The sequence below is a fragment of the Nomia melanderi genome, chromosome 5, assembly GCF_051020985.1.
Source record: "Nomia melanderi isolate GNS246 chromosome 5, iyNomMela1, whole genome shotgun sequence".
Taxonomy (NCBI): Eukaryota; Metazoa; Arthropoda; class Insecta; order Hymenoptera; family Halictidae; genus Nomia; species Nomia melanderi.
This window is the reverse complement of record NC_135003.1, coordinates 10,366,520-10,392,827: the sequence shown is the minus strand read 5'-3', so window position 1 is coordinate 10,392,827 and position 26,308 is coordinate 10,366,520. Positions and strand designations below refer to the sequence as shown.

General features: G+C 42.4%; 2 protein-coding genes across 2 annotated transcripts in view; one reads left to right on the top strand and one right to left on the bottom strand.

Moving 5' to 3' along the window:
• The window catches only part of LOC116430816 (cuticlin-6), a 28,568-nt gene extending 11,649 nt beyond the window's left edge, over positions 1–16,919 (top strand). The window contains exons 2-9 of the mRNA XM_031985419.2: positions 12,363–12,599; positions 13,194–13,306; positions 13,416–13,525; positions 13,667–13,745; positions 14,267–14,406; positions 14,762–14,908; positions 15,152–15,374; positions 15,762–16,919. Coding sequence (XP_031841279.1) covers positions 12,363–12,599; positions 13,194–13,306; positions 13,416–13,525; positions 13,667–13,745; positions 14,267–14,406; positions 14,762–14,908; positions 15,152–15,374; positions 15,762–15,960 — 1,248 coding nt within the window. The 3' untranslated portion in view covers positions 15,961–16,919. The remainder of the gene's footprint in view (positions 1–12,362; positions 12,600–13,193; positions 13,307–13,415; positions 13,526–13,666; positions 13,746–14,266; positions 14,407–14,761; positions 14,909–15,151; positions 15,375–15,761) is intronic.
• A 1,304-nt stretch (positions 16,920–18,223) lies between these two features.
• LOC116430813 (uncharacterized) overlaps positions 18,224–26,308 on the bottom strand; it is a 51,012-nt gene continuing 42,927 nt past the window's right edge. The window contains exons 3-10 of the mRNA XM_031985414.2: positions 26,019–26,303; positions 25,411–25,684; positions 24,656–24,860; positions 24,085–24,269; positions 23,330–23,525; positions 22,912–23,124; positions 22,265–22,495; positions 18,224–21,843 (exon numbers count right to left, since the gene is read on the bottom strand). Coding sequence (XP_031841274.1) covers positions 21,674–21,843; positions 22,265–22,495; positions 22,912–23,124; positions 23,330–23,525; positions 24,085–24,269; positions 24,656–24,860; positions 25,411–25,684; positions 26,019–26,303 — 1,759 coding nt within the window. The 3' untranslated portion in view covers positions 18,224–21,673. The remainder of the gene's footprint in view (positions 21,844–22,264; positions 22,496–22,911; positions 23,125–23,329; positions 23,526–24,084; positions 24,270–24,655; positions 24,861–25,410; positions 25,685–26,018; positions 26,304–26,308) is intronic.

The window sequence follows — 26,308 nt, the reverse complement described above, 5'->3', positions numbered from 1 at the left end:
ACGTTTAACTCAACTTTTCGCCTGCGTGCGAGTGCCAAGTTAGCATTATCGTTATTGGCGAGCGTCGGAGTCTCGAATTCAGCGCGCGAGTCCAAGGCTCGCCGCCAAGACCGCAAGGGAAGAGGAGTTTCTCGGCGAGCCGGTAGGACCGCCGACCTCAGCCGGCAGTAAAACCGAATGCAATTTTGCCTTTTTACTTTTTAATTTCATACTTTCACTTTTCGCCATACTTTTCCGTCTGGCTGCGGCCAGTATACCATACGAGACGCACTCTCTGTCTCGTGCATGCGCGCCCGGTTCGAGCATTTTTCCCCCTCCCGTTTGGCTGGCCGCCCGCATACCCCTTTCGAGGCAAGGAACACTCGATCCCGTTTATTAATCGAACCGCGCCGAGGACGGTGCACGGAGAAACGCGGTGAATTGCACGCGATCTCATATTCAAATTCGACACCACGAACGGAACAGATTTATTAATCGCGTCGATGGTCCATGGTTGCAACGATTCAATCGTCTGCCGGCTAACGACTATAGAAAAGAAATTACGCTTTCTACTTTCCGACGCCGGCGAGAGTGCGTCTCCGAGGTAATTCAATTGCAACCATGTTACCGCGGTTTGCTGATTTCAATCTGGTGCACGGACAGTAATTGCACGGTATCAATTTAAAAAACCGTCGAGGCAAGGAGATCCGTATCTGTTCTGCGGATATTCTGGGGCTTTAATAATTAAGATGAACGGGTTCGGGATTAAATTAATGTTCATTAACCTCTGATCCTTGGAAGCCCGGAAAATAAAGGAACGTGCAGCTTTAGCGCAGGAATTGCCTTGCCAGTAAATTGAGTCTAAACTTGTACAGGCAAGACGGAATCTCTCAATGGACACTGGAGTCTTCTGAAGATTTAATTAAAATTACCGAGAGCTTGCGAACTTCATTAAACAGCCTCGGTGCGCCTTCGTCGTTTATCAAGCAAAGTGGAAAAGAAAATTGTTCACTTAAGCGGGACAACAGTTTTACTCTGCAAAGATTATCTTACCGTATTTTACCAGTTTGATTGAAACAAGAAAATAGGAGAACGCCAAATTGACCGTTCAAGTTAATTTCACGTTTGTTGACCGATAAGTTTTCACCCCTGCGTCAACCGATCATTGCCGGTTATAGGAGGCTGGTGTTTCAAGCGTATTCGAAAAATCACGATGGCTTCGCGCAGATAAGTAGTATCATAGAAGATCTCCCACGAGGGACCGTGTAATATCCATCTGTTAGAGCACTATGGGTATGATTGCAACTTATCGACTTATCTATTTCGACGCAGGTGGCGGAGGTAATGGGCATCGGTATTCCAGCGCCACGCGCGTTCCGTATAATCGTAATAATTTAACACAATTCACTTTCGCCATTCAATAACGCGCACGTAGGAACGCCGAACCGCCCAATGGCGTACGGGGAACGCACGCCCACGGTTATTAGGGGTAGGGTGCGCGATCGTACGCGCGAAACCAGCGTATGTTTCTATCGGTTCGTAATTTATGCGACTGGCGAGAGGCGAAACTCGTTATGAAAACCATCGTTCCCTCCGCTTTGTTTATTTAATACTCGTCCGGACAGTTCTCTCGGGGCGGGGCCGACATTGCGGCACAAAAACTGGCGCCGAGAGTGTAAAGGTTAAATAGATGCGACCGGGATCCGCGGAGGCGCGATCACGCGTGCTCACATTGCGTATAGTAATAGAAAATTGATAAAATATAAAAGCTTTTCGTCTAGGGCTTCTGATATCAAGCTTTATACTGGGACACGGGTTGTTTCCGCGGAACTACGACCTTTACGGGCGGTGGTAGTAACATAATAGATTCAGTAGTAGTGAAAATGTATATTTCGAATTGTGTATGTGTAGGAGGAACTGTGAGTGTTACTTGAACTTGAGATACAATAAAAACTGTCTTCTTATGTAAGATATGTAAATAATTTACTGAAAAAATGATTGATGAATTCCTTTTAATTTATTCACACCGCGAGTGTAATCTTCGTTGTATCTTTAAGAAAGAGAAATAAATTGATTCGTAAGTTAGGTGAAATGGAAAATGAGTCAAGATATTTCTTAATTAGAATAGTATTTGAAAAAAACCTACCCTTTTGTAACAGATTTTTTGTCATTAGTTTTACACAAAGAGCCGGTACTTGCTGCGTGGAACAAAAGTACATTGATTATGGTTTTCATCCTTTTCCCTCGCCGGGGGTCTTCGCCAGGAGAATTTATAGCGAAGGTCTGGAAAAATACTAAACGCGTGGAACAACACATGGTGCGGTCGGAGTAATTGAAAAATACGGGGAAGTCACGTTTCCGTAGAACAATGCTGCTGTGTCACACTGCGCGAACTGCAATATATGTGCTACAGGTATTTACATTACCATTGGCCTTTCCGGCCGAAGGCCTGTTTTACGAAACAGCTTGTAGTAATTGTTTACGTGCCTTGGGCCTTCTTTCTTGACCGTTGGCCAGCCCGTACTTTTACGAAGATTGAAGTTACTGGCACTTTAATGTTCTAGAGAAGGAAATTGGCCGAAGTCTCGTCTCGAAAAGCATGCACCTCCCTCTATCATGTTGAAAAGTGTAATCGTCCAATTTTCTAAATGCACTGAGATGTACTTGCCTTTCTTTCAAATTATGGGAATTTCTCATTCGGTGAAATTTAATAAAGCAGACAAATAAAGTACTAGAAAAGAAATTTACCTAAATGGTTTATAAAAAATAAACAATTGATTTCCTTGAATTCTATAGTTATTAAATTGTCAAGTACCTATGTTGTTCTGAGATTTCACGATAAGTTGAGATTTATCACAACCTTGTATATTTCTATTCAACTTCGTACAATGTTGACAAATTGGACACGTGAATTACGTCACGGATGACACAAGGTTTGTAGGAGTCGACACGTATGACTGAGTTCATGCAACAATATCGAGACAATACTCGACTCACGCAACGAATCGTAGACACATAGGATCCAAGACAGTTGACATTGGACACGACGTAAATAGCTGAGCGCTAGTCACACAAGGTTACGAAGTCGGGACTGATGATACAGACTATTTATTCTGTTTACACGAGTACAGCTTAATAGGATGTCTGAGAGGTCATTTAAAGCGCATAGGGAGTGACTTGAACCTCGGACACGATGTATAAGATCATGGTGCAGTGTAATCAAACGCAGACGCCATAAAATAAAACAAAAGTGAAGCCGGGCTCGATATAATCACGAACAAATTGCATACCTTCTTATGGTGTCAGTAGAATATTGAGCAGGGACATGCGTAAAAATAGATTAGATCTCGAAAACTATGAAGTGAATTATGTGACTATGAGTGAAAGAAGACGGATAATCTAATAAAGTTTAATCCGAGAGGATAGAATTGAAGCGTGCCGATCTAGGGACACTTCGACCACAATAAAATTCATCTTGCGTACGTAGAAGCGTGATACATAAACGTGAGGACTCGATAGTGAAATTTAACCTGGGGTGCAAGGGAACACGATACATTGACATAGAGTCTCGCTGGGCATAGTGAAGATAACCACAAACTTGTAAGGAGGAGATACTTTGATTCATAGATTCATTGAACCCGAGAAATCATTTCAATTAAATGGACATGCTACATGGACGTGGAAACATTTTGAGCTCCCTTAAAGTCTAGACGCGAGGAGATGAATCAGTTGGCACGTAAAAAAAGGATATAATCGGACCACCTTAAAAAGAAGACGACTGAACCCTACCAAACTAACAAGCTGAACTGGACACGCTGAGCACTGGACTGGACCAACCCAGTCATCCAGCAAATCCGGCAAATCTTAAACGAAGACAACCGAATTATACAAACGTGGACCACTGAAACTCAACTCAAGGGATTTTTAACTCACGGACTCGAAGCAACCTTTGAATCTCTGTTTTTTTTTTATGTATTTCGTGTATTTACGTTGACATTGCCAGAGATTCGCTGAATTAAACGAAACGCAAGTATGATTGTCTCATTTCATTAATGTTTCGTGACCCAGCATATCCGAGGTCCTTTTCACTGAGTGCTAAGAGTACGCGGAACGATATATTGTCCTACGCCGGTGATGTCAGCTGCACCGCTCCAGTCACGTCCATATCTCCATGAGTTGTGCTCCTACGTGTCCATTGTGAGTCGCCTGAGTATCAAACATTTATCTTACAAGTCCAACAGCCGGTAAACCGTATCATAAGCTGTATGAGCTGCTAGAAGAAAGATCATTGAGGGCATGTGGTTTATCCATCAAGTACAACGGACGGAAAAACTCAATTTCAACTCACAAAAAATCCTAATATCGAGGTTGCCTACTGTTTCATGCGGGAAGTAATCAGGATATCATACCGATTCCGTTTCAATACACATAATCGTCTCAATTCATCAGCGTTTCACGCGAGCCGAGCATCCGTAAGTGCCATTTCTTTTCGCGATCCTTATTTTTTCCCGTGTCGTGCCTCGTAAAGATGCTTCGTGCGTCAGGCTGTCATTGTAAAAGGTGTCGTTCGAGTACTAAACATACTAAACAGCCCCGGTACTTTAAGTCGTGACCAGCACCATCGTTACAAACGTGAAAGAAAACTTCTGTTTTATTGTCCACGTCGCTTTTCTGGCTCGAGGGATCCCTGCGCAGCAACGCCGGGGCTTACCGTCCCTGTCCGGCCCTGTTCGGGCGTTTGTCAATGCGAAGTCTTCGCACGGACACAATACATGCAACTGAAAGTGCATTCTTTGGCCAGAGGGCTCGAACCGGCTCTCGAATTATCTTGCACGGGGAAAGGAAGAAAGAGAAGCCAAAACCTATGTTATTGACCCTGCCTGCCTCCTCTTCTTTCGTCTAACTCCTCCCGTATTCGTTTTCTTCGGCCTCCTTCTTTCCCTCCGTCTTTCTCCCTTTTCTCTCTTTCTCTTCCTCCCTCCCTCTCTCTCTTTCTCTTTCTCTCTCTCTTCGCCTTTCTCTTTTCTCTTTTTGCAACAAACACCAAGCGGAATTTTCGTCGGAAGAGGGCCCGGGCACCGTTCCACGCCGGTTATGCCGATAATTTGCGATCGGTTCGTTTCGTTGATTTTACGCCTCGAAATTTAACGACAGGCACATCGCTAAAAAAAATGACTGTTTACACGGAAGCCGGGAGAAACGTTTTACGTTGAACGGGCCGTGCGAGCTAAATGTCCCGAACGGCTTCCAGGAAAGAAGGTCCTTGGAGAAATTTCCGTGGCGAACAATATGGTGGAGCCCGTCAATTTGTTCCTCACCGTCGAAGATGCGCTCACCGTGCATTTGTTGCACCGCGTCGAATGGATACTTTCGCTGCTTCCTGTCGCGGACTAATTTACTACTATGCGACTGTGAGCTTCGCGATGCTGCTAACGTAATTATCAACTGCCGTGTTCACAATTTGAAAGCGGGTTTATTATAATGCCACGTTCGAAGATCCGATGAACTCTCGAGAAAAAATTCGAACGGCCGCTACAATTTAACGCGCCTGCCGGATAATTTCAGTCGAAAGTTCTTCGATGGTATCTCGATGCAATTATTGTTAACATTCGGAAAGGAGACGGCACGTGGGAGGCGTAACGTGGAAAACTATGTAAAACGCGCTCGGTCCACCAGGCTGTTTAACGATTCTTCGGCGCATTATCAGATCTACTTGCGTCAGAAATAATTGTAAATTAGTTTTGCGGTATCTGATCGTATGGCTCATCATCTCCGCCCGCGTTTGTGGGAGCGAACCTCTCGAAACCCGAAAGCGTATAAGTGAAAGCTGAATGCACGGGCTCCGGTAACAGCTCTTAAATTTACGCACGGGGGAAACGGTCCGAAAGAACTGTCGGAACATGTGAAAGTGTACGATTTAAGAAGATCTACCGTGGAACGAACGACGTTCGCAGGAGGACCCTTGTATTCCGTTCCATTATACTCGGAGCAGCGCGGCTTAAAGGCGAACCGTTTCACCGGCGAATAGAATGTTCGCCTAAAATAGTTTTTTACATTGCTAATGAAGACACGTCTGCGTGTCAGACAGAAGAATCTTCTTCTATACTGTCTCTAACACTTACGCCTACGGATTATTTGCACCAACAAAGAATATCCAACAATACTAACTTGGGAAATTAAAAAATACTTCACACTTATCCTTCTATAGTTGTTCAGATTTATACTTAGAAAGTTCGTGTTACGAAGTTTCACAACTATTTGCTTTCCTAAGAATTTATGAACCGAAGATAATTCAAAAGAGCCATTAATGTATGATCTGTAAGTAACTCAAACAACTATCTCTAATAACGTAGACATTCAAAAATATCCTACAACTGCAAAAGATTACGAGTTCCAATCGAAAAATGAAGTTCAACCGGCCCGAAATTATTTTTCATATTGTACTCCGTAATTCCGCGATACCAAAAATCCATGAAACCGCCAATCAACCAATATGAATTCCCGAGGAAAAACGATTCTCAAGACAATGCCGCATTTACTCGGGACACCCTATATTTCTCGATAAAGCGGCTCCGTCGTGTTGGACGCACGGCTGTGTCCAATGTCTCGATACGTCCGGCGAATATATTTCATCCCGTTAGCCAAAAATGCGCGGCCGCTTCACAGTCGATACTATTCCGCCCTCGTTCCTGCGGTTCGCATACCCGTGCCCGATGGGTGTGTACTATCGGAATGTGTTGAAACATTGCGGCCACGAGGCGGTCGGATTAAATCTTGATACATTGCCGCTATCCACGCGTAAAATTCGCGCTCGCGCGCGCGCGACCGCTCGTAGCAGGCTGAGGGGAAGGATTGGGTGTACCTGGGAAGGGGGAAGGGGGGAATGGGAGGGAACGCGGCCGAAACACGTACTCACACACGCGCGAAGGAGAAACGTCTCTACAGTGTAACGGGCAGGAGAGTTTTCGTTGCCGTAAAAATCGATGATTTATCGGCGGGGCGACCGATTGCCGATAATGTACATTCTATCGTAGCGAATTACTAAGTGGCCACTTGTCCGCCACGGTCCCTCGTACATGAATTATTCTATTCCGTGACCGGGCGTGCGTCCGAGCCGGCTAATTGTTGCTTTCTCCGTCGACGGGTAAAGTCACTCGTTAGCGGGTTACATCGATACGGGATAGACGGGTGGTTCACGGTCGATGTGGCTAACTATAGTCTTCCGATGTCTCGAAATTTAACTTGGTGGCTATTTACCCTTTAGGCTCGAGGGTACTTTCAGTTGCCACTTGGACTAATACAGTAAAACGATATAGTTTGATATTTAATACTATATGTTACGTAATTCGTCAATATGTAGAATATTGAAATAAAATAGCTTTGTCCTTTCATTTATGTGACATTTCAAGTTAGTTTTAAAATGTAGTCTATGTCTCATAACTGTCAAATGTAAAAGGTTAACTTTCACAGAAGACGGTGTAGATTTGTCTCTGATTCTGTTCCCAGCGTCTGTATTCGTTTTATTAGGATTTGATGATCTTCTCGATGTCAGTAAAAACCGGAATGATTATACAATTCTGGTAACATCCGTGATGGGGAAGGAAGAATTTTGGAGAATTGGAAGAAGGATATTTGGGCAGCGTGCTTGAGTGATTTATATTTTGTTTGTTGTACGTATTTTCTTCGAATTTTGTTGCTTTCCCTTTTGTGAACTTAATCAGTTTGGCAAATGAACGGTTCATATCCTGCCGGAGCGCTGTGCGTCATCCAACAGTGCGGTCACGTGTGTACTCCGCGCGAATTTCGCTGGCGAATAACGGCCTCTACTCTGTTATTCAATCGTTGGTGGACCAACGACGGGACTTTCGTTTATATAAGCACAGGTTTTACGTGATGTCACCGCCGCCCGTCATATTTCCATTCCGTCGTCTATACCTCTGCATACCTGGAGACCAGAACGATGATTGCGTCACACCGTTAGCGTCGGACGTGTGTGCTACCAGACCTCTTTTTATAGTCAAGGAAAATTCGTGATATTTCTGTAAATAACTTCTTTCTCTCCAGTTCTTTTTAGGCGTTGTTGTTACTTCAGTTCCGACTTAATGAGGAAATGTGGGTGTTCTTCTTTGCATCTGAATTGTTTTTGGTTGGTCATTGTTATAGGATGTGGATCGTTGAATATTCAAAGAGAGCACTGGTTAAGGAATATGTAAATAGGAGGTACTACAGTTACGAAGTCTCAAAGGCGACATTGCTACAATTCGTAATTAGTTCAGCGTGTATCTAAGTACAGTTCCTATAGTTTGTTCGGTAATGATATTTTCCTTTGAGATGTGCACCTCTGATGAATAACATTTAGTTATATGATTTCCGGTTTCCGGTTTATGTAAAGCCATTTGGATTTTACACTCGGATGCTTCAACGGAACTAAGTTCTATGATTATACTAATTTTTACTAGCGAGTTGATCAGTTCAAAAGTTGTCGAACATGTTGCTACGCATTGATCTACAACACACGAAACAAAATGGCAAAAATAGGCTTTGAAACTGGTGGAAATTTTGTAGTTGGTACGGAAAGTTACGACATTAGCAGTAGCGATGTATTTACGTTGAAAACTCTAAAAACTACTATAAGGGAACATAAAAGTAATGGTTGTCCGCCTCTTTACATATTAAATGACTCTCTTATAATCTTATCAGTAATGGAGATGTATAAAAAAAAGTCCATCAACTAGATTGAGGATGATTATGCAAATTGATGTCTTTCTAGGCTCATTTACGAAAATTGGATGGAAAAGAAAAAGATAATGAATTATATTCATGTATGACATGCGTTTTCCGATATTTACCGCATGGAACCGTAATCTTTAATGAAGACATAACAAGGTACACTTTTATGTTTCTTTTAACCAATGTTCCTCCCTGATAGAGATTACGATCTTTTTTATTTTGAAAATAATATAGAAGAATCTAAATTTGCATAGGCGTCAATCGTTTAGTTACTAGTTACGACGCCGTGTATACTGTCACGTTATCGTGTTATCTTACGCCTCCAAGATTCCTTGTTTTCCGTGTAATCAGGTTTCCTGAATCACGAATTGCGATTTTCTTCTGGTTAACAAATGAATGAGCATTCCTGGATATAATCTGATTACTATTCTTTAATTACAGAGATCATAATTTAGAAATTGATAGGGAAATAGCATTTTTCTCCATCTCGTGTCACGTTATGTTGTTATCTTACGTCTCCAGGATTCCTTGTTTTTCGTAGAATCAGGTTTCCTGAATCACGAATTGCAATTTTCTTCTCGTTAACAAATTAATGAGCGCTCCTGGATATAATGTGATTACTATTCTTTAATTACAGAGAACATAATTTAGAAATTGATAGAGAAATAGCATTTTTCTTCATCTCGTGGGACTAATAAAAGATGTCTCATATGGAAACCGTTTTATATGAACCTCAATCATTCGCCTAGTTAAATATAAAACATAACGAATCACCGACTAATCCATAATAATACCTTTTAATAATAATTATTATTATTATATATATATATAAATATATCTCATTTATGAAATTGTTTACATCAAAATACTTACTATACGAATGCGTTACATAAAACAAAACGATTTCCCTTCACGTGATCGGTCAGTTGACGGTCGGTCGATGTACGTTGTCCAGTCGTCTTTTGTTCCAAGCTGCATTATCTCTCGATTACCTTCCTTCCGTTTTGAATGCCCCCGGTGCAGCTAAAGAATTATCCGCGCGGTTCTTCATAAATTCCGTCCAAACGCCGTACATTATCCGGCTGGAATTCCGCTCATCCGTGGGGTCGAGCACGCGAGTGGTCGCACGTCAATGGAGAGAAATAACAGATTTCGTGAGGTATCAAATGTTGCGTGCCGGCGCGCCGGTAGTGAATCATAGTAATTACAACCGCTCGCCGTGGCTCCGGTTCTAGTCGGAAATTAGAGAATGCCAGGAATTGATGCGACTGTTGCGTCTTCTTGCGATTCCACCGAATCCCGGCACGTTACGCGGACCGGATGTCTCCAACTTGCATCGCGGTTTCATTGAACTATCCGTTAATTGGAACCGACGGCGTATCGATTACGTAAAGCCTTCAGTCCTAAGTGTGCCTGTAACAAAGCTACAATTAACGAATTCCTTACGGAGTAGTCACGGATCGCAAAGAAATGGATTGGGGTTGCTTTACGACCATCAACGGAAAAGAGAACACGCGTTTCAATGGATCGTAAGGATTCGCGCTGCATAATGGCACGCTTCTGCGGTAGTATTTCTAGTGTCGATTAGTAGGGCCTTTCGCAAACCAGCGATCGAGTCTCCCAACAGAGATCCGACTTCGGTTTGCACCACCATCGAAAAATAGTAGCTAATTCGCTGTAGCTATCATCTTGATCGAAATTAGAATTTCAGTTCCTTTCTACAATATTAACGTTTCACAATTCAAAATACTAAATACCTCCTCGATAGAAGCATTAAAATACACCTTAAACACAGCTCTTTCAACGCTAAAAAATTCCTCTCCTACACAAAATACGGTTACACGCGACAAATCCATTAGCAGGTCCATGTCCGTCATGCTCAGCGACGCTGGACCCCACCGAAAATAAGGAACCATTATAAACGGCATTCATCGCCGTGGGTACAAAAGGAGTCAGTCCACGGTGTCCTACGGATAATAGGATAGATGGCCAAACGGGATAGGGATCGGCACGCAGCGGGAGGAGACTGGAAGCAAGGGAGCGGAAGAGGGAGAAAGACAGAAGAGCCGTTGTATGAAAAAAGGGTCAGCCGCCAAAACGCAAGGACACCGGTATAAGTTACCGCGTCGCGTTCTCATAATCGATTAGCCGTCCACGGTTGGAAGGAGAGAATCCTTTTCAGTAACCCAACGCGTCCTCCGATTCTTCTCTCCCAACTGCGAGCAGGAGGAAGAGGAGGAGGTGGAGGAGGAGGCCGTTGAAGCATTTAGGACTAGTGGCCTTGCGCACGCCTACGTCCAGACCTTTGTCTCGGCGCATGGTGAGCGCCCTATCCGCCGGTCGCGGCATCTCCACCTAGCCCGAGACCGATTTTATTGTTGGCGTATCCGTCCGCGGGCACCGCCGGACATTCCTCGTGTATACGCGCGCGTATACGTTATCCGTCGGCCGCGAAGTGGTCCGGCCGCATGAAATTGAAAGTTAGCGTGGGCCGATAGCTACCGCCCAGACCGGTCCCAAGTTTACTTGGGCATTAACTTACCGATCGGACCGGGAAAATATCGCCGGCTCGCGTTACGGGGGCCTGGCCGCGCGCTGAAACGCGGAATTCGCGCAGCCCGGTTCGAGAGCTGAAAATCATTCCTCCGGCCGACTCTTAACCCGTCCCTTGTAATTAATTGAATAATTTGTAAGCTGCCGGTGGTAGCGAAGGACGAACGTGCAGCGCGGAATGCGCGGCTTTTAAGGGTGCGCTCGCCGGTTCGCGGGGCGACGGATGGTGGACAGAGGCCGGGACGGTGGGAGCGGCAATTATCCGGGTACAATTAAAGCCGACGGACTAATTAGCCGGGGCACGTTAATATTAATTACCGAGTGATCTATTTTTCTTGTCTCGTTCCCATGGATCCGGACACGCCGATACGTCGTAAAACGCGCATTGTTTCGAACGGCGTGTCGAGGTGAAATCGCGCACTGTATACCGGATTTTCGTGTAAAGGATATATATATATATATGTATATCCGTCTGACACTGAAATCGAATATTAAACTCTCCGGATACACGTGATTGATCCCGTGCGCGCTGTTTTGGATAGGATTTCGCCGGTCGTGTTGGCACGGCTGTGACGCGCGGTCACGCGCACCGCCTATGAATCGGAATGTGGAGAGTGAGTCGCGCGACACCGGGCCACTTCGTTAACACGGCAAATATTGGTCTCAGTGGAAATTGCATTCGCCGAACAGTTCGGGCCATCTGGTTTTGACGGTCTAAATTGAAGGGAATTTTCGGGGGAGTGTTAACGCGATTTCGAACTTGCGGTTGAAATTTGTCTCGTTGCGTAATAAAATCGTCATCGGAGAGGTATGCAAAACTGAAGCGGAACTTTCGAAAGAGTAGTAGTTAAAACGTAGTCTTCGACGCTTGCTTACTTCTTGTTTGTAGTTTTAATAACCTTGCATAAATCTCTGGAATATTATTATTCTTAATTCCACCCATCGTGTACGCGAAGTATAATATTCATTGCGATAATTATAATTATAGATTTCCATCGAGCATTTATATTCCGTAGATGAATAATTATTTTTATGGTTGCGTAATAATCGTGTTTCCGGAGGGATTCAAAGGATTCAATCGTATTTTGATTCTGCCACAGGTCACCGGCCAATTATTGGACACCGAGTTCCAACCAACGGTCACGGCAACATGCAAGGCAGGCCACATGACGATACGAGTGAATCTGAATCAGAGTTTCGTCGGTGCTGTTCACGCGAGAGATTTTCGGACGCCGCAGTGTATGGCGCCCGGAAATGGTTCGAACCACGCGACCCTCGCTATTAATCTTCTAGCTCCCAAAGGATCCCCAGATTACTGCGGTGTCTTGGTAAATAATGTAAGTACACGATCTATACTGCTGATTAAAATGTATGCGCGATTCCAGTGAAACAGCAATTAAAATTTAATTTCAATCAAAAACTATGAAAATTTATTCTCCTGTTTTCAATCCAATTATAAAGTTTCTACAAAGCACCGATTCTCATTTCAAAATAATTGGCGATCACTGATAAAATTCTATACTGCGTAAACAAAGATTCTCTATTACTGGATAATATTCAAACAGTTACGTGCTATTTAAAATCAATTAATTTGAATACCTTGCGTGTATTTTCAATCTAATCCATAGAAATTCCATTTTAATTGAAATTTAATTCAAACTCAAGCGAGAAGCGATCGATCGGTGTTTCGCGTGGAAAACGCTAGAATCAGTTGTCAAGATATTAATGTCCTTTCGAATCTGCGGTGATGAAAGAATATAATTCAGTGGGTGATTTTAAGTGGACCGTAATCTCTCATATTTGTCCCAGATATCGTTTACTTATATCGGCATTAAAACGTCATAAAAGTTTATTCCCACCCGTGGCCGCGCGGGCTTCATTACAAACGCATCGGGTACAGATTCCCCTTAATCTCGGTGTAATTCTTGCAGGACAACGAGGAGCGTTCCATCCCCATCGCGGTGCGGATACATAAGACCCTGGAGCTGGCGGACGATAAATTTTATGTTATTACGTGCGGAAAGGCAGGATTCAAAAACGCGAAGTACGCATAACCTTTATTAATATTAGCTCGTATCTCTTAAAATCACGTCGCCGTGACTACCGGCCTCTACATAATTTTCGCACGGTACGATCGTTTTCACCGTTTGCAGGAACGAGACCTCGTTAGTATCGTTGCGCCTTTTGGACGCCGGTCACAAAGTGCAGGAGGCTATTTATGGTCACAACTATACTTTGCGTGCGGAGATCTCGCGGCCAGATGGTTCGTACAGCATCTCTCACTTCCATTTTCACCCTGTACATTTAATTGGAATTAACGAGCCCGTGCGATACGCGCTCGACGCTCGCGGCCGTGTTGGTACGCATGCCGGTGACGCATTTTCATCAACCCTTCTCTTTGCAGGAATGTACGGAATTAAGGTGAAATCGTGCTTTGCGTTCAATAAGCGAAACAACAGCGTGCAGCTGATCGACGACAAAGGGTAAGTTTCATTTTCGTTCCTCAGTTCCTTTATTTAAGCCTTAAAATATTTCCTTTCTAATACAACAACAGAATGTTACTATCGAATATACAGGGAGCTCCATGATATCGTGTTGCAATGCGTTTGGCAAATTTCTTGATACTAGTACCTACATACTAATGAAATATTTGAACGAATGAAGTAGAAACATTCGAATAACTTCCTGTGTTATTCTCGAAAGATCAATTTGATTTCTAGTCGTCAGAAATATGTGACGTTGGAAATGTTTGTCTGCCATTTCCACCGAGGACTAATTAAAGTACCGCTATTTGCGAATGCATCAAACCCACAGATCACATGAATTAAAAGAATCTGCGAATCTAAACGCAGTCGAACATCCAGAGACAGCGTCACATCTATTTCTGCGCGACGAGCGTCACCCTGCACGATTCTAACGACCCCGATCCAACGCAAATCGAGCCGCGAAGGATCGATCACAATCACGGCCCAGTTACGTAACGTTTCTGTTCCATCGGACAAAGGTGTCCCGTGAAGGCCCGCGTCATGACGAAATTCATATACGATCGGAACACCGGCCTGGCGGATGCGACATTGTTCTCGATGTTCCGGTTTCCTGACAGCCCGCAAGTGCATTTTCAATGCGACATCGCTGTGTGCAGAGGTAAACCGATCCGTTGACTGATTTCCCCCGATTACGGTCTGCGTGCCGAATCTGGGTTACAACGTGCCGTTCAACTCTAGACCCCGCGGGATTAACATATTCCCTCGGAAGTATCCTACGATATTAGATACGCGACCCAGGACAGTAAACGCGTCCCGCCATTACGCGAACCGCGGCTTTCTTTTCTCCCCTTATCTTGTTTTTCCTCTTTCTTTTGTCTTATCTGAGAAGCTTTCAACGTTTCCCGCGGCCGCCCCGTTTGGTCCTGTCCCGTTCCGTCTGTCCGGCGTCGAACGGTAAATTACCGCGTGCAGATAACAGGTGAAACGTAAAACGTTAATCTTCTTTCCTCCAGGAAGCTGCGGTATCCCTATTTGCGAAGGCGATAACGAGGAAGAAATAAAGGGAGCGTCTTTAATTAATGGGCAAAGCGTGAGCGGCGAGGAAGGAGTGCTTCTTGCCGGCACGAGCGTGTTCGTTCTTGACCCTGGTCAAACGCCATGTAAATATTCCAACGAGTACTTTTCATAGCGCACACTATCTCACGCACCCGTGCATACGTGCACGTGCGCGTGCATGTGTGTACACACGTAAGGCTAACTTAGTATATTCCGTTGATACCGTAACTAAAATTATCCTCGAACTTTTCCACCGTTCGATTAATTAATTAGCCCGCTCCCGATGAACCTTTGTCTCGAAATAAACCTCTTAATGGGCTTCAATGTCGATATATCTTGTTTAATAGCTGTACAAACTCTGTACGAGGACGGCAGCGTCCACCCATTATGGCTGCTATGGCTGGCCGTAGCTCTTGGCATTCTGTTCCTCATCATGCTCATTATCAACATATTCCTCTGCTCCGCGATGACCTGCAGTTGCACCAGGACCGACATCATCGAGAAAGAACCATCGATCATCGAAGATTACGATCCCTATCGTAGCTGGCACGGTTCCCAATATGGCTCGAGGTTTGATTCCACTTTTCGCATTTTTTTTCTTCCGCGGTTTCGAGATTTATCCATGCGGCTGCAACAGGTGACAGATCCGTTGTATCCTTTTTCACGAGTTGACAGTCGTCGGGGATATTTTGGAATTTTCAGAGGTTCCAATCAATTTTTCATTTCATATGAGTTATTCTCATACGGATATCTGTCTTTTTGGCGGTCTGTGACTGTGAATCTCAATAATCTTCTTTCGGAAGGAAATTAATATAGAATTTAGTATAAATGTTATTTATTGTAGTTATAGTTCGCTTCTATTTATTTGTAATTTATACGATTTAGCTGAGCAAGTAATTAACGGTACCGTGTACAATGAAAAATGGAATATTCGTGTAACTGACTGTGTACTTGCAGGTACTCCTTAAACGGGAAGCAAGGATACGCTTCCGGAGGATCGACGATGAATTCTACGAGGTCGATATCGACGAACAGCGATCATTACGCCATAGTTCACTCGCGACCAGGAAGCAGATACTCTGGACCCGGTCAGAAGCATCATCATCATCATAGAGGGCCGCCGTCGAACATCGGTTCCCATTATTCCGGCAAATAATATTCTAGTAGCTGCCTAACGAAAAACTTAGAGTGAACAATTATGGCGATTAAACGATCTAAAACATAGTAATTCTCCGTTTTAACAATGCGACCGCTTGTAGCGGGTGTACACAGACACGGCGGAATTGTTGCTCGTGATATTCAAACGCAAACTATCATTCAGTAACGAGCTACGGAAGGATATTGTTGATCCTCGTCTGAAGAAACACCGATGAACCGTTTCTCCGAGAGACGACGTCGTTTTGAACATTTGTTAATTAAAATCTTAAGGATTGATCCTCGTAACTTTCCGTGTCCTTAATAGTTACTAATAATATATTACGTACACAAAAGGGTTAAACAATTCCTGCCTTACAGAGTATTTTTGTACTAATGTTCAACTGTCATTATAGTTATCTCCGCCTTCTTCCGACGAGAGAAGACACGAGTGCTGCGAATTTTAAACGTGTCGAGAGCTAAATTCGAAAATGCTTTTCATTAGTTACGAATGTATTTTTTTTCTGTCGAGATATTATGATTCCTCTGTGATTGGTATTTTATGTTCGGGAGAAGGTTTTTCTGCTAGATCGTGTATGTATCATATGATAGTCATAAATATAGGTACTTAGCATTTACAATGTTGCGCAATATCGTACTTAATTCAGTGGAATTAGACGAACGCTTTTGTACATAAATTCATTGATCGGGATTCATCCTTTGTGACTATCGTCGCGTTTCTATCATCAAAATTAGTATAGTTGTCTACCGTCCAGTTAGATTGTATTGCTGTTACAATCGAAAATTGATGTTTTGTATAAAATCTGCGAAGCGTATTGACAGGAACAGGGAAGTAGATAATTGACTTCGTTCCGTTCTTGACACGATATTATATTTTCACTTTTCTAATAGCTCAATGAAACATTCCATGTTCAACGAGTCACTATTACATGCTACAAATACATTAAAAGTTTAAGGAAATTTTCGAAATTTTTTATTCTATTCCTCACCCAAATCATTTATCTTTTAATTCGTGTAACTTCCAATGATCCTTACACGTTTAGAATATTTTCCAAATATCTGATTTTTAGTACATTAATTTATAGAATCATAGAAATTAAACGTTCCTACATTTTTGACGTAAAATGTATCAAAATTTATCATCGGAGTAAATGATAATATTGATAGAGCTAATTCTTAATGAAAAACAAAATCTTGTTACCCATGTATGATATTTCGATTAGTATATTAAATATTTAACGTGATACGAAGAACGAAGAAAAAACGGTTTCGAAATAATTAGAAATATGATTACTGTGCAATTCAGTACCGACGCATTCATAGATTTAAATTACGAGTAAAGCGACGCAACACTGACCGTACGTAGTATTCATGAATATGTCTTGTCACGTAAGGAAACACGCATGTCATACTAAATGCCTTGCCAAGGACGAATTATAAAGCGAAATTTCAACCAAACAGTGCTGCTTGGCCGGTACTATTTACAGTTTACGAACATTATTTCACTTTCGTTTAATTTCAGATCAATTAATTTGAAATGAATAAAAAACTATCGAATTTTATATGAGTTGATTGTGCTTCCGAATTTATCATATTTCCATATTATTATACTATTATATTAGGTTTATATTTAAACAGAAGAATCTGCGTATCGTGTTTCTCATTAATAGTCGTCTTATATTCTCAGGGAAGCAGAGAATTGAGTTAAAATAACGTACATTTATAATTATTTTTACTAGACTGAACAGCATATTTCAAGCAAAAAATTTGGCGCATCCTTTCACTCTTACTATCGTTAATCACTGGGAACAAACTGCATCTCCGGTCTAACTGTATCGTATTCTTGTGGCTTAATTGAGTGAATCCGCGCACCGCTAGTTTTGCAACTTCATTTAACAGAGGATTCGTTAACATTAATGATGACAGCATTCTAGTTTCTCGCATGGCCGTTGTTCTCTGATTTGGGGAAAGTTGGTTCAATGAATCTTTACACCGTACAATGATGAAAACTAATTAGGATAAGTAATCCTGTAATTAATAGGTACACCTAATAATTAAATACTTTCTTCAATAATTAATGTACCAATTAAATTCTTCTTTTTTTAAATTAACATACAAGAATGATGGCCTGATTCGAATATTTTCAAGCAGAACCTTTTTCTTCTTACAGTTTCGTTTATGGTTCAGCGGTTGAATAAAGAGGTAGTCGGGTTTTTAAAAACAAGTTTATTATTTAATGTACATCTTTATCTGATAACGGAGTATACGCGAATTACTCGCTTAAATACTACCTGTACAAAAACACGAAAACTCATCTCTATGTGCACCATAACTGGCGAAACGCATTGGCGTCCCGTAGCATAAATTAAGAAGTATATAAAAAGTTCTCACGATTTAATTCCAGCAACGAACTTCTTCGATACACATGATAGTCCAGTGGTACAGGATTCAATAGTAAATTCGCGGTAATCTTCGATAAAAAGGATCTTCCCTACAATGAACCGTTTTACAATTACGCACAATAAAAAGTAACCTTTATACATCGTTATTAGAAAATGAGCAAATAAATTAATAGGGAAAAGAAAATTTACAATAATGTTATTCGCGACGAAGGCAATGTTAAACAATACAGTTAAAAATGCTGATAAATTCATATTAATATCTTTCTGCTGAATGAATTCTCAAGTAAATAGGAGACCGTCTCAATGAATGTCTGATCAATGACAGTCACGTTCCACTTCGATTCGATAACTGTTCGCGCTGAAGACACGCGTTGATCTTTCTGTACAAAAATTTTTATTTTACCAGCGAATAATAGACTTCGGATGTTATGAACTTACAGCTTGAAATCGATGAATAAGTAAAACGAACATTACGTTCATAATCTTGTTGAATATACCGATAATTATCACCATAAATATTTCCAGATAACAAGTTCACTAGTTTTTCTCCAATATTTTCAAACATTTGGTATCTACCCATTGCACAAGAACATAAATTTATGTTTTCAATTTTTACAGAATACCGAGCCAAACAAAATCCAGTAAAAATTAATAAGCATCTGTTTAACGTCTACTTCTACGAAAAAGAAAGAAACTTTACGTTAACGTTACATCTATCTAAACGATGAAACTCTTGTCAACAACAGAATAATAATTTCCTCCGGTCTCAAAGAAACCAAAAGTATTCTCATTAATCTCATCTCGTCGAGTCTGGCTCGACGCAACAGGATATTGGATCCGGCAGGATTAAATCGGTCCATGAAAATTCACACAAACATCCGCAGTCTATTTATCTAGCGAAAACCCGTCGGCCGCCCGTGAAATGAAAGATGGAGATGTCCGTCGCGAAAATATTCCGAAAGAGAATGTTCCCGGTCGCCAATGGGGGATCGCGAGGAATAAATTACGAGGCGGATCCGAGCAACTCCAGGAACACGCTCTTCCGCGAGACAAGAGACCGACACACGCCTTGGTTCGCGCGCGAAACGGCTGAACAATGACCACTGTTAATGTCAATGACTCGTTAGCCCGATCCCCAGTGTGACTGCGGTGTAACGTCGCGATTGAGTATTTCGTGTTTTAACGGTCCCGTGTCGTGTCCATTCAACAAAACGGGCTGGTGACGGAGGGTCTACGTGTATAGAGGGTGATCAGCAGAAAGTATTCATAGCTTCTAAGGTGAAGAGTACTCGTAAAATGTAAAAATATTCTAATAAACACGAGTCGAAAAAGGAATATTTCCAAAATTAAAAATAATTCTTTGTTTCGTTCGAAAAGATTTTCTCACTTGGGGGATATTATATTGTATAGAAAGAATGGAATACCGTACCATTTCTTCTATTCCTGGTTCTAATGACTTTGTAATTATGGTGATTTATATTACAAAATAAACAACGAATTGTTCGTGAGTTTAAAAATATTAATTCTCCAATCTATGTTTGTTAGAATATCTTTCCAGTGTTTTCATAGTAGCGTTCACCACGAGAATTATGAATACTTTCTTCTTGTCACCCCATACGTGGAAGAAGTTTATCTACAAAACACGGATCGTGACGAGGCGCACGTGCAAACGGTGCCACCGGTCGCACCTGCACAAAACCGCCACGACCGCCCCGCACGGACGACCACTGAAGCGTTAATCGTGAGTCGCGAGCAAACCGTACCGTGTTCTCTCCATTCGCGATAAAGAAAACGGAGGCACCATGGGTAAAAAAAAAATATGCGGAGCAACGGGTGCGCGACGATGCGACGCCCACGTCGCGCGCGATTGTCACGGGCAACCGCGTGACGCTCACCGATCGAAGATGAGAAAATGATAATTAATCCCGACGGTGTTAGTTTCATTTGTTTGCGGCGAGAAAAAAGAATTGGAAAGTCTGCGGAAGGAAAATAAATAATGAATGACAGATCGCGAACCGATTGAACGAAATTCGATCGATATGGTGTTCGAATGTTTCGCAAGAGATGATTGGCAAATTCTCTGTTTTCGTCTTAAGAAAGTTGCGCCGGGAAAATCTCTTTGACTCCCCTCCCCGACACCAAAGTCTACGGTATATATTTTTTGCATTATTCTCGTTTATTCTCCCTCCCTAGGTTCCACGTGTTAGGCAACCTGGCTAAGTTTACCCTTAATTGATCTACATTCGTAAGAAAAGAAGAAAAGAGAAGGAAAAAGAAGAAAAGAAATGGCCGACCACGAAGACAAGAACGGAAAGCCGCGTAAGTGCTCCAGTTTCGAGCACGAACTTCCTCCCTAACTAAAGCCACTTTAGGAACCTGGATGCGATCCGACCGAAGCGTTTCGAGCGGTCGCGGCGTGGCCTCCCGCGTTCGGGGAGCCAGCCCTGCGATCATCTGGATCGAACGGATCGGGTTTCCTTAAACAGCGTTTCCCTAATGATCCTCGATACGTGCGCCAGCTCTCGTTGCGGTGAAAGGTCTCCTTAACGGCGCGCTGTTGCATTGTGTCCCGCCGATCTCGCGGGTCACACTCTCTTTCTCTTCAACCCCCGAAACATCGTCTCTACCGGCATTACACAATCGATCAAATGTAACGATTATTTCTACATTATTTACAGAGTTACAAATGTTAGTGGCATACGCATGCTCTTGACACCTTCCTCTATTTCGATCGTTTCCACGCGTGTTGCTCCTTCGATCCGTCGCTTTCCCCGGTGTTTTACTTTTCGTTGGAATTTTGTTAAGACCGAAACCGTCGATTGATCGAGGTCAGCTGTTTCACGATCGAAGGGTGAGAAGTATTCGGAACATAATAAATATCGACTATTGCCAACGTGGAGTCATTACCGTCTCGAGAACGATCGCCATTGCGGCACCATAAGCGGTATCGGCTGTCTGATTGAACTCTTTTTACTCACTCGTTCTGTTCTATCCGTTTTCCGTACTCCTCGTTTTTGGGGACCATAATTCTATCTCTCTCTCTCTCTGTTTCTCTCGTTCTCTTTTTCTCTCTTTCTCTTTCGCTCTCTATTTTTTTCCTCTATCACTCCCTCTCTTGCACTCGCTCATGCTCACTTTCTCGCTCTCTATCTTTCGCGCGAAACACTCTAACGACGAACGCGAGCCGACGACGAGAGCGAGATGCTTCACGGAAATGATTCGCTACAGCATACTGACTAATTTACAGGAAATACGCTATGGATATCGTGTATGCTTTGGACCGCCTCAATTTCTGAGCTCCTTCCGGATCGATCAGTGAAACGAGTCTAACAGCGATGGCGGTGTGATCGGCGGTAAATGGTCGCCGCATCTCGGGAAGTTCGGCGGGATCGGCGGCAGGTCCGCCTGCGTGCCCACGTGCAGGATCAGGTTCATGCCGATGAGTATGTGGAACAGGAAGTGGCAATGGAACAGCCAGTAACCTGAAATTAGAGGAAGTTGTTTATCCTGCGCATTATGCGCGACGCGAGCATTAATGCGAAACTTTGATATTGTAACGGAGAACAAATTGGATGACGCTTTTTATCTTCCATTTCGTGGGGCATGTGTGGAGATGTTTGAAAGCTTATCGAAACATTTTTTTTAGTGACAGGACAGTTAAATAACATTAATATAGAATAAATTAATATTGAATTCAAAATGAAATAATAGAATTAATTTTAAGAAAGATAAAGAAGTGACAGAAAAGAAGGAATTGAATTTAAAAGAGGTGCAAGGATTTATGGATTTTTAAATTATAATCGCGAAGGTTATAATAAATGTATTTAAATGGTACCATGGATATCTGAGTGGCACTTTTTAGAGAGGATAATGAGAATGTCCGCGATACTTTTCTCCGCTTACCAGGATTATCTGCACGGAATCGGAAAATGACGTAGCCGTTGTTTGGTACGGCGATAGTGTCCTTGGCAGGTGGTAAATTGAACTGTCGATTGAGGAGACCCCTCTTGTCGAGATCCAACGCGTGCTTCAGATTAATCTTTTTCACGTTCTTGTCGGGCGAGCGGCCCATGCCGATCACGTTGAACGCGTATCCGTGCAAGTGGAAGGGATGCGACAGGTTCGGTTGTTGGACTGCAAGAAACGATTAATCGAGATCAAATACTTCAAGCATCGAGTTTCAACCTGTTTAAACGATCGTTTTTATCTCAGTTAACGATATTTCCTACTGCGTTTTATAATATCCTTTAAAAATATCTGTTCTTCGAATAAATTACTTTCTCGATAACCATTGAATTTTCATAAAACGTGGCAAGAACAAACGAATGCTTCGTATATAGTTAAAATCAATACACGTGACTCATTAGAAATGACATTAGGAAAACTATAAACTACCTTTACCACGACCTCTTTCATATTCTTATCTCACTAAAACATGAATCACGCGAGCAACGAGTAAATTATAGTAAATCAAATTTTACGAAAACATAAAGAGCCAGAAATTCATTGACGAAGCGTCGCTGATCGAGTCCATAGTTTCCCATACGCACCTTCATCGACGAGGACCACCTCGACGACCGCGTTGTGCGGGATATCAACCTGATGGGTGCACATACAGTTCGCTCCGCAGTCGGCCGGTCTGTTGTCCCCGTTACAGAACTGTTCGGGTGGGATGTCGTCGATCTGCGAAAGCGGAGGCGCCGGCGGAAACGTGAACGAGATTTCATCGACGAGAGAAATTACGTGATCTCCGGTCGGTGCGACTGTAATCACATACAGAAGCGAAATGACGCAGACTTTCATGGTGCCCCGCCGACTGGCGGAATCCGATTTAGTAGGTCCGATGATAATGAACAACCACGTTGCGCCAGCCGTCAAGAAAAAGAAGCTATGCCACGGCAAAGCGACGGCGACGGTTTTGCGCCTGCTAAGAACAGTCGGGGGGATTTTGAAATCACCAGTTCTTACCTAAGAATCGATTGTAAGTCTGCGGCTGGAAGACTTCTTCTGGCCTGTAGAAGAGGAAACGGAATGGCAAGAATATTTTCACATCTGGACGCTGCTGAAGAATTCCTTGGTCGACCTGGCGGGCATTCTTCAACTGGTTCACGCAGACCGCGTCCTCGCGGGGACGACCGCATATGGCATCCAGAGGGTTCAACACCTAATTAAAAATGTTTCTATTAATGATTGATGCATTCATCGAGGGATCGATACAGTAGAATCTTTATTCATTTCTGTGTCACCTGTGGCTGGTTTATGTGATTCATAGTCCTTTCTAAATTATTGATAGAGAATTATTATCTACGACACGATCAATTCCTTTTTAAAGCGTCATTAATACTTATTGTTCAGAAAAGAATAAACACATCCTCTTTATAATACAATATTATTACGTCGTCTTCGTCATTCAATAATTGAACGCAAATATTATACTAAAGCGACCACAAATTATCTCAGAACACGAGCTAACGTTTGTTCTCCAAACTGGATAATTTCGTGAGTAAACGGCAGGGTATAATGTGTATTTACATTTTAATAGTCACATTAAATAGAATTTACTTTTCATTGTATCAATACATCGAATTTTCACTTCTCCGAGATCTTTATAAGCCATCAGTGAACAAGAATTGAAAGAGAGAAACGGAAGAACTACAGTAATTTAGTACAATAATTTATAAGTGTATTAAACGCAAGGATATTTAATAAAGAATTACACTTACGACGCCCTGTGGTAGACCGAAGTCGTAAGTCGGCGCCGTGGTGGTTGGCTGATAAGGTCCACGAGCATAACGCAAGATGCCGAGCTGTTGGGCTCGTGGAATACCGCACTCACCAAGCGAGCGGACTTGGATCCAATACGCGCCGACAGGCTGATCGGCGTTTATAACGAAATCGTATCGTTCACCTGTAAATGACAGGAAACGTGGCGTTTTATTTTTACGCGAAACAATTCACACATTCGCGATCAATAATATAGTACGATGTCATTTGAAAATATTTTAGCTGAACACTACTAACGAAATTCTACGCTGGTAGCGTACATCCATTTTACTGTGCATTATTTTGGAAGAATGTTTGGTAAACTCTCTAATTTTTTTATAATAATATTGGCAATGTAGCCTTACGTAACTTTTAATTTTTTATAAACACCGGTAACGTAAGTAACGGTAACCGTAACGCATTCTTAGGTCCTTTCATGTTTTTTAGAAAAATGCCGGTCGTTTAATCCTACGTCATTCCAGAATCAGCAGCGAAAATTCCGAACGGCCAATGAAAATCGGGCAAACTTACCGGAGAACGAAATGATGGTATCCACGTTGACCGGTTGCACAGCCTCGCCGTCGGTCGCGATCAGGGTGAGCGGGTGACCTTCGAACGTAATCTGAGATGGACAGACCGATCCGTAGGAATTGATCAGTCGGAAACGATAACGGCGGCCGGGAGTTATGGTGAAGACCTCCAGGGGTGTGTTCGTCATGAAACCGGTGTTCGGATCCTATGGCATCGGAAATACGATCTTCAGCCCTTTTATTGTTTATTGCGGCGGATCGCCGGGATTCGTGGAAAAATCCAGCGAGGAAACTGAGACTCGGGGCATCGGTGGAAATTGAAATGCAGATTGCAATCGCGGGTATTACTTTTCAGTGAAATACTGACAACCCCCGTATAAAAGAAAATTCAAAACAGAACTACGCGAACGCGCGAATCCGTGTCAGAAAATGTATAAAGCAGCCCTAAGAAGAAATGAACGTGCAGATATGATAATTTTATCGAAGAAATCAGAGTAGGACAAACATTTTTAATGGAATCTAAATTAAATTGAATTTGGAATTATTAATATAATTTTGAAAAATATTTCCCTTAGAGTATGGTGATACCGTTTCTTATAAAGTTTGAAAACATTTATCTTGTCAGTAGTACCCGAAACTCTACCCTGTTTTCATGATTTTGTGATTCTTACATATGGTATAAAATTTATTCCAAAAGTGAAGAACGACGGCGTTGTAAAATGAAGACAGGTTACTGTTATTTTCTGAAATACATACCCTGAATTGTCCCTTTCCGTTGATGAGGACGCTTTCAGGAGCCTGTCCAGTGTTAACAGCCAGACGACCAGGGAAACGTTCCGCCGCAGTCTCGTGGAACCAATCGCTGATTAGCACAACGTGAGTTGTCAGGTCGTAGTCGTACAGGTGGCTGTTAGGGTCCTTGCTGGGCGGTTGTCGTACTACAATGCTTCCGTAAAGACCGTCTATCTTCTGCAAGCCTGTGTGAGCGTGCCAGAAATGTGTACCTTCGTTGCCAGCCATCCATTGATACCTGTGAACAAGCAATCCGGTAAATATTCACACTAAGAGTAATCTCAGAGACATCAATTAGGTATTTCTGATTCTCGAATGCTCCTTTTCCGAGCCAATTAATATTAACTCCACGTCTCACTATATCACGTCAAACCCCCGATGAAGAGTATAAATTGATTTTCAATTGAGATTAAAATTGAGATTAAGTTGAACTTTTCTAATTAAAATTCAATTCATGCGGGTGTTCCTATCTGTTTCCTTAAAATCGAATTTTTATATTTATCCCTATTATTTTCTTATTAGTATTATTTCTCTTGTATATATTGTGAAAAAATTACAACAAAAATGATTACCTAAACGTGCTGCCTTCTTGAATAGGACATTGAGTCACAAAAGGTACACCATCGTAATATTGAGATCCTCTCTGCCATACTCCGTGCCAGTGAATGGTTACATCCATCCCTTCGATATGATTTTCGACGTCGATTACCACTTTGTCACCTTGGCAAACTTGAATGCTTGGCCCAGGTACCATTCTGTTCGCAGTCAGAATGCCTCTTTCCACTCCGTCGGCCAATACGCACTGACAGTCGCTCCATACGACGTTGGTTGCGTTGGGAGTGCAAATTTGACATGCACTGTT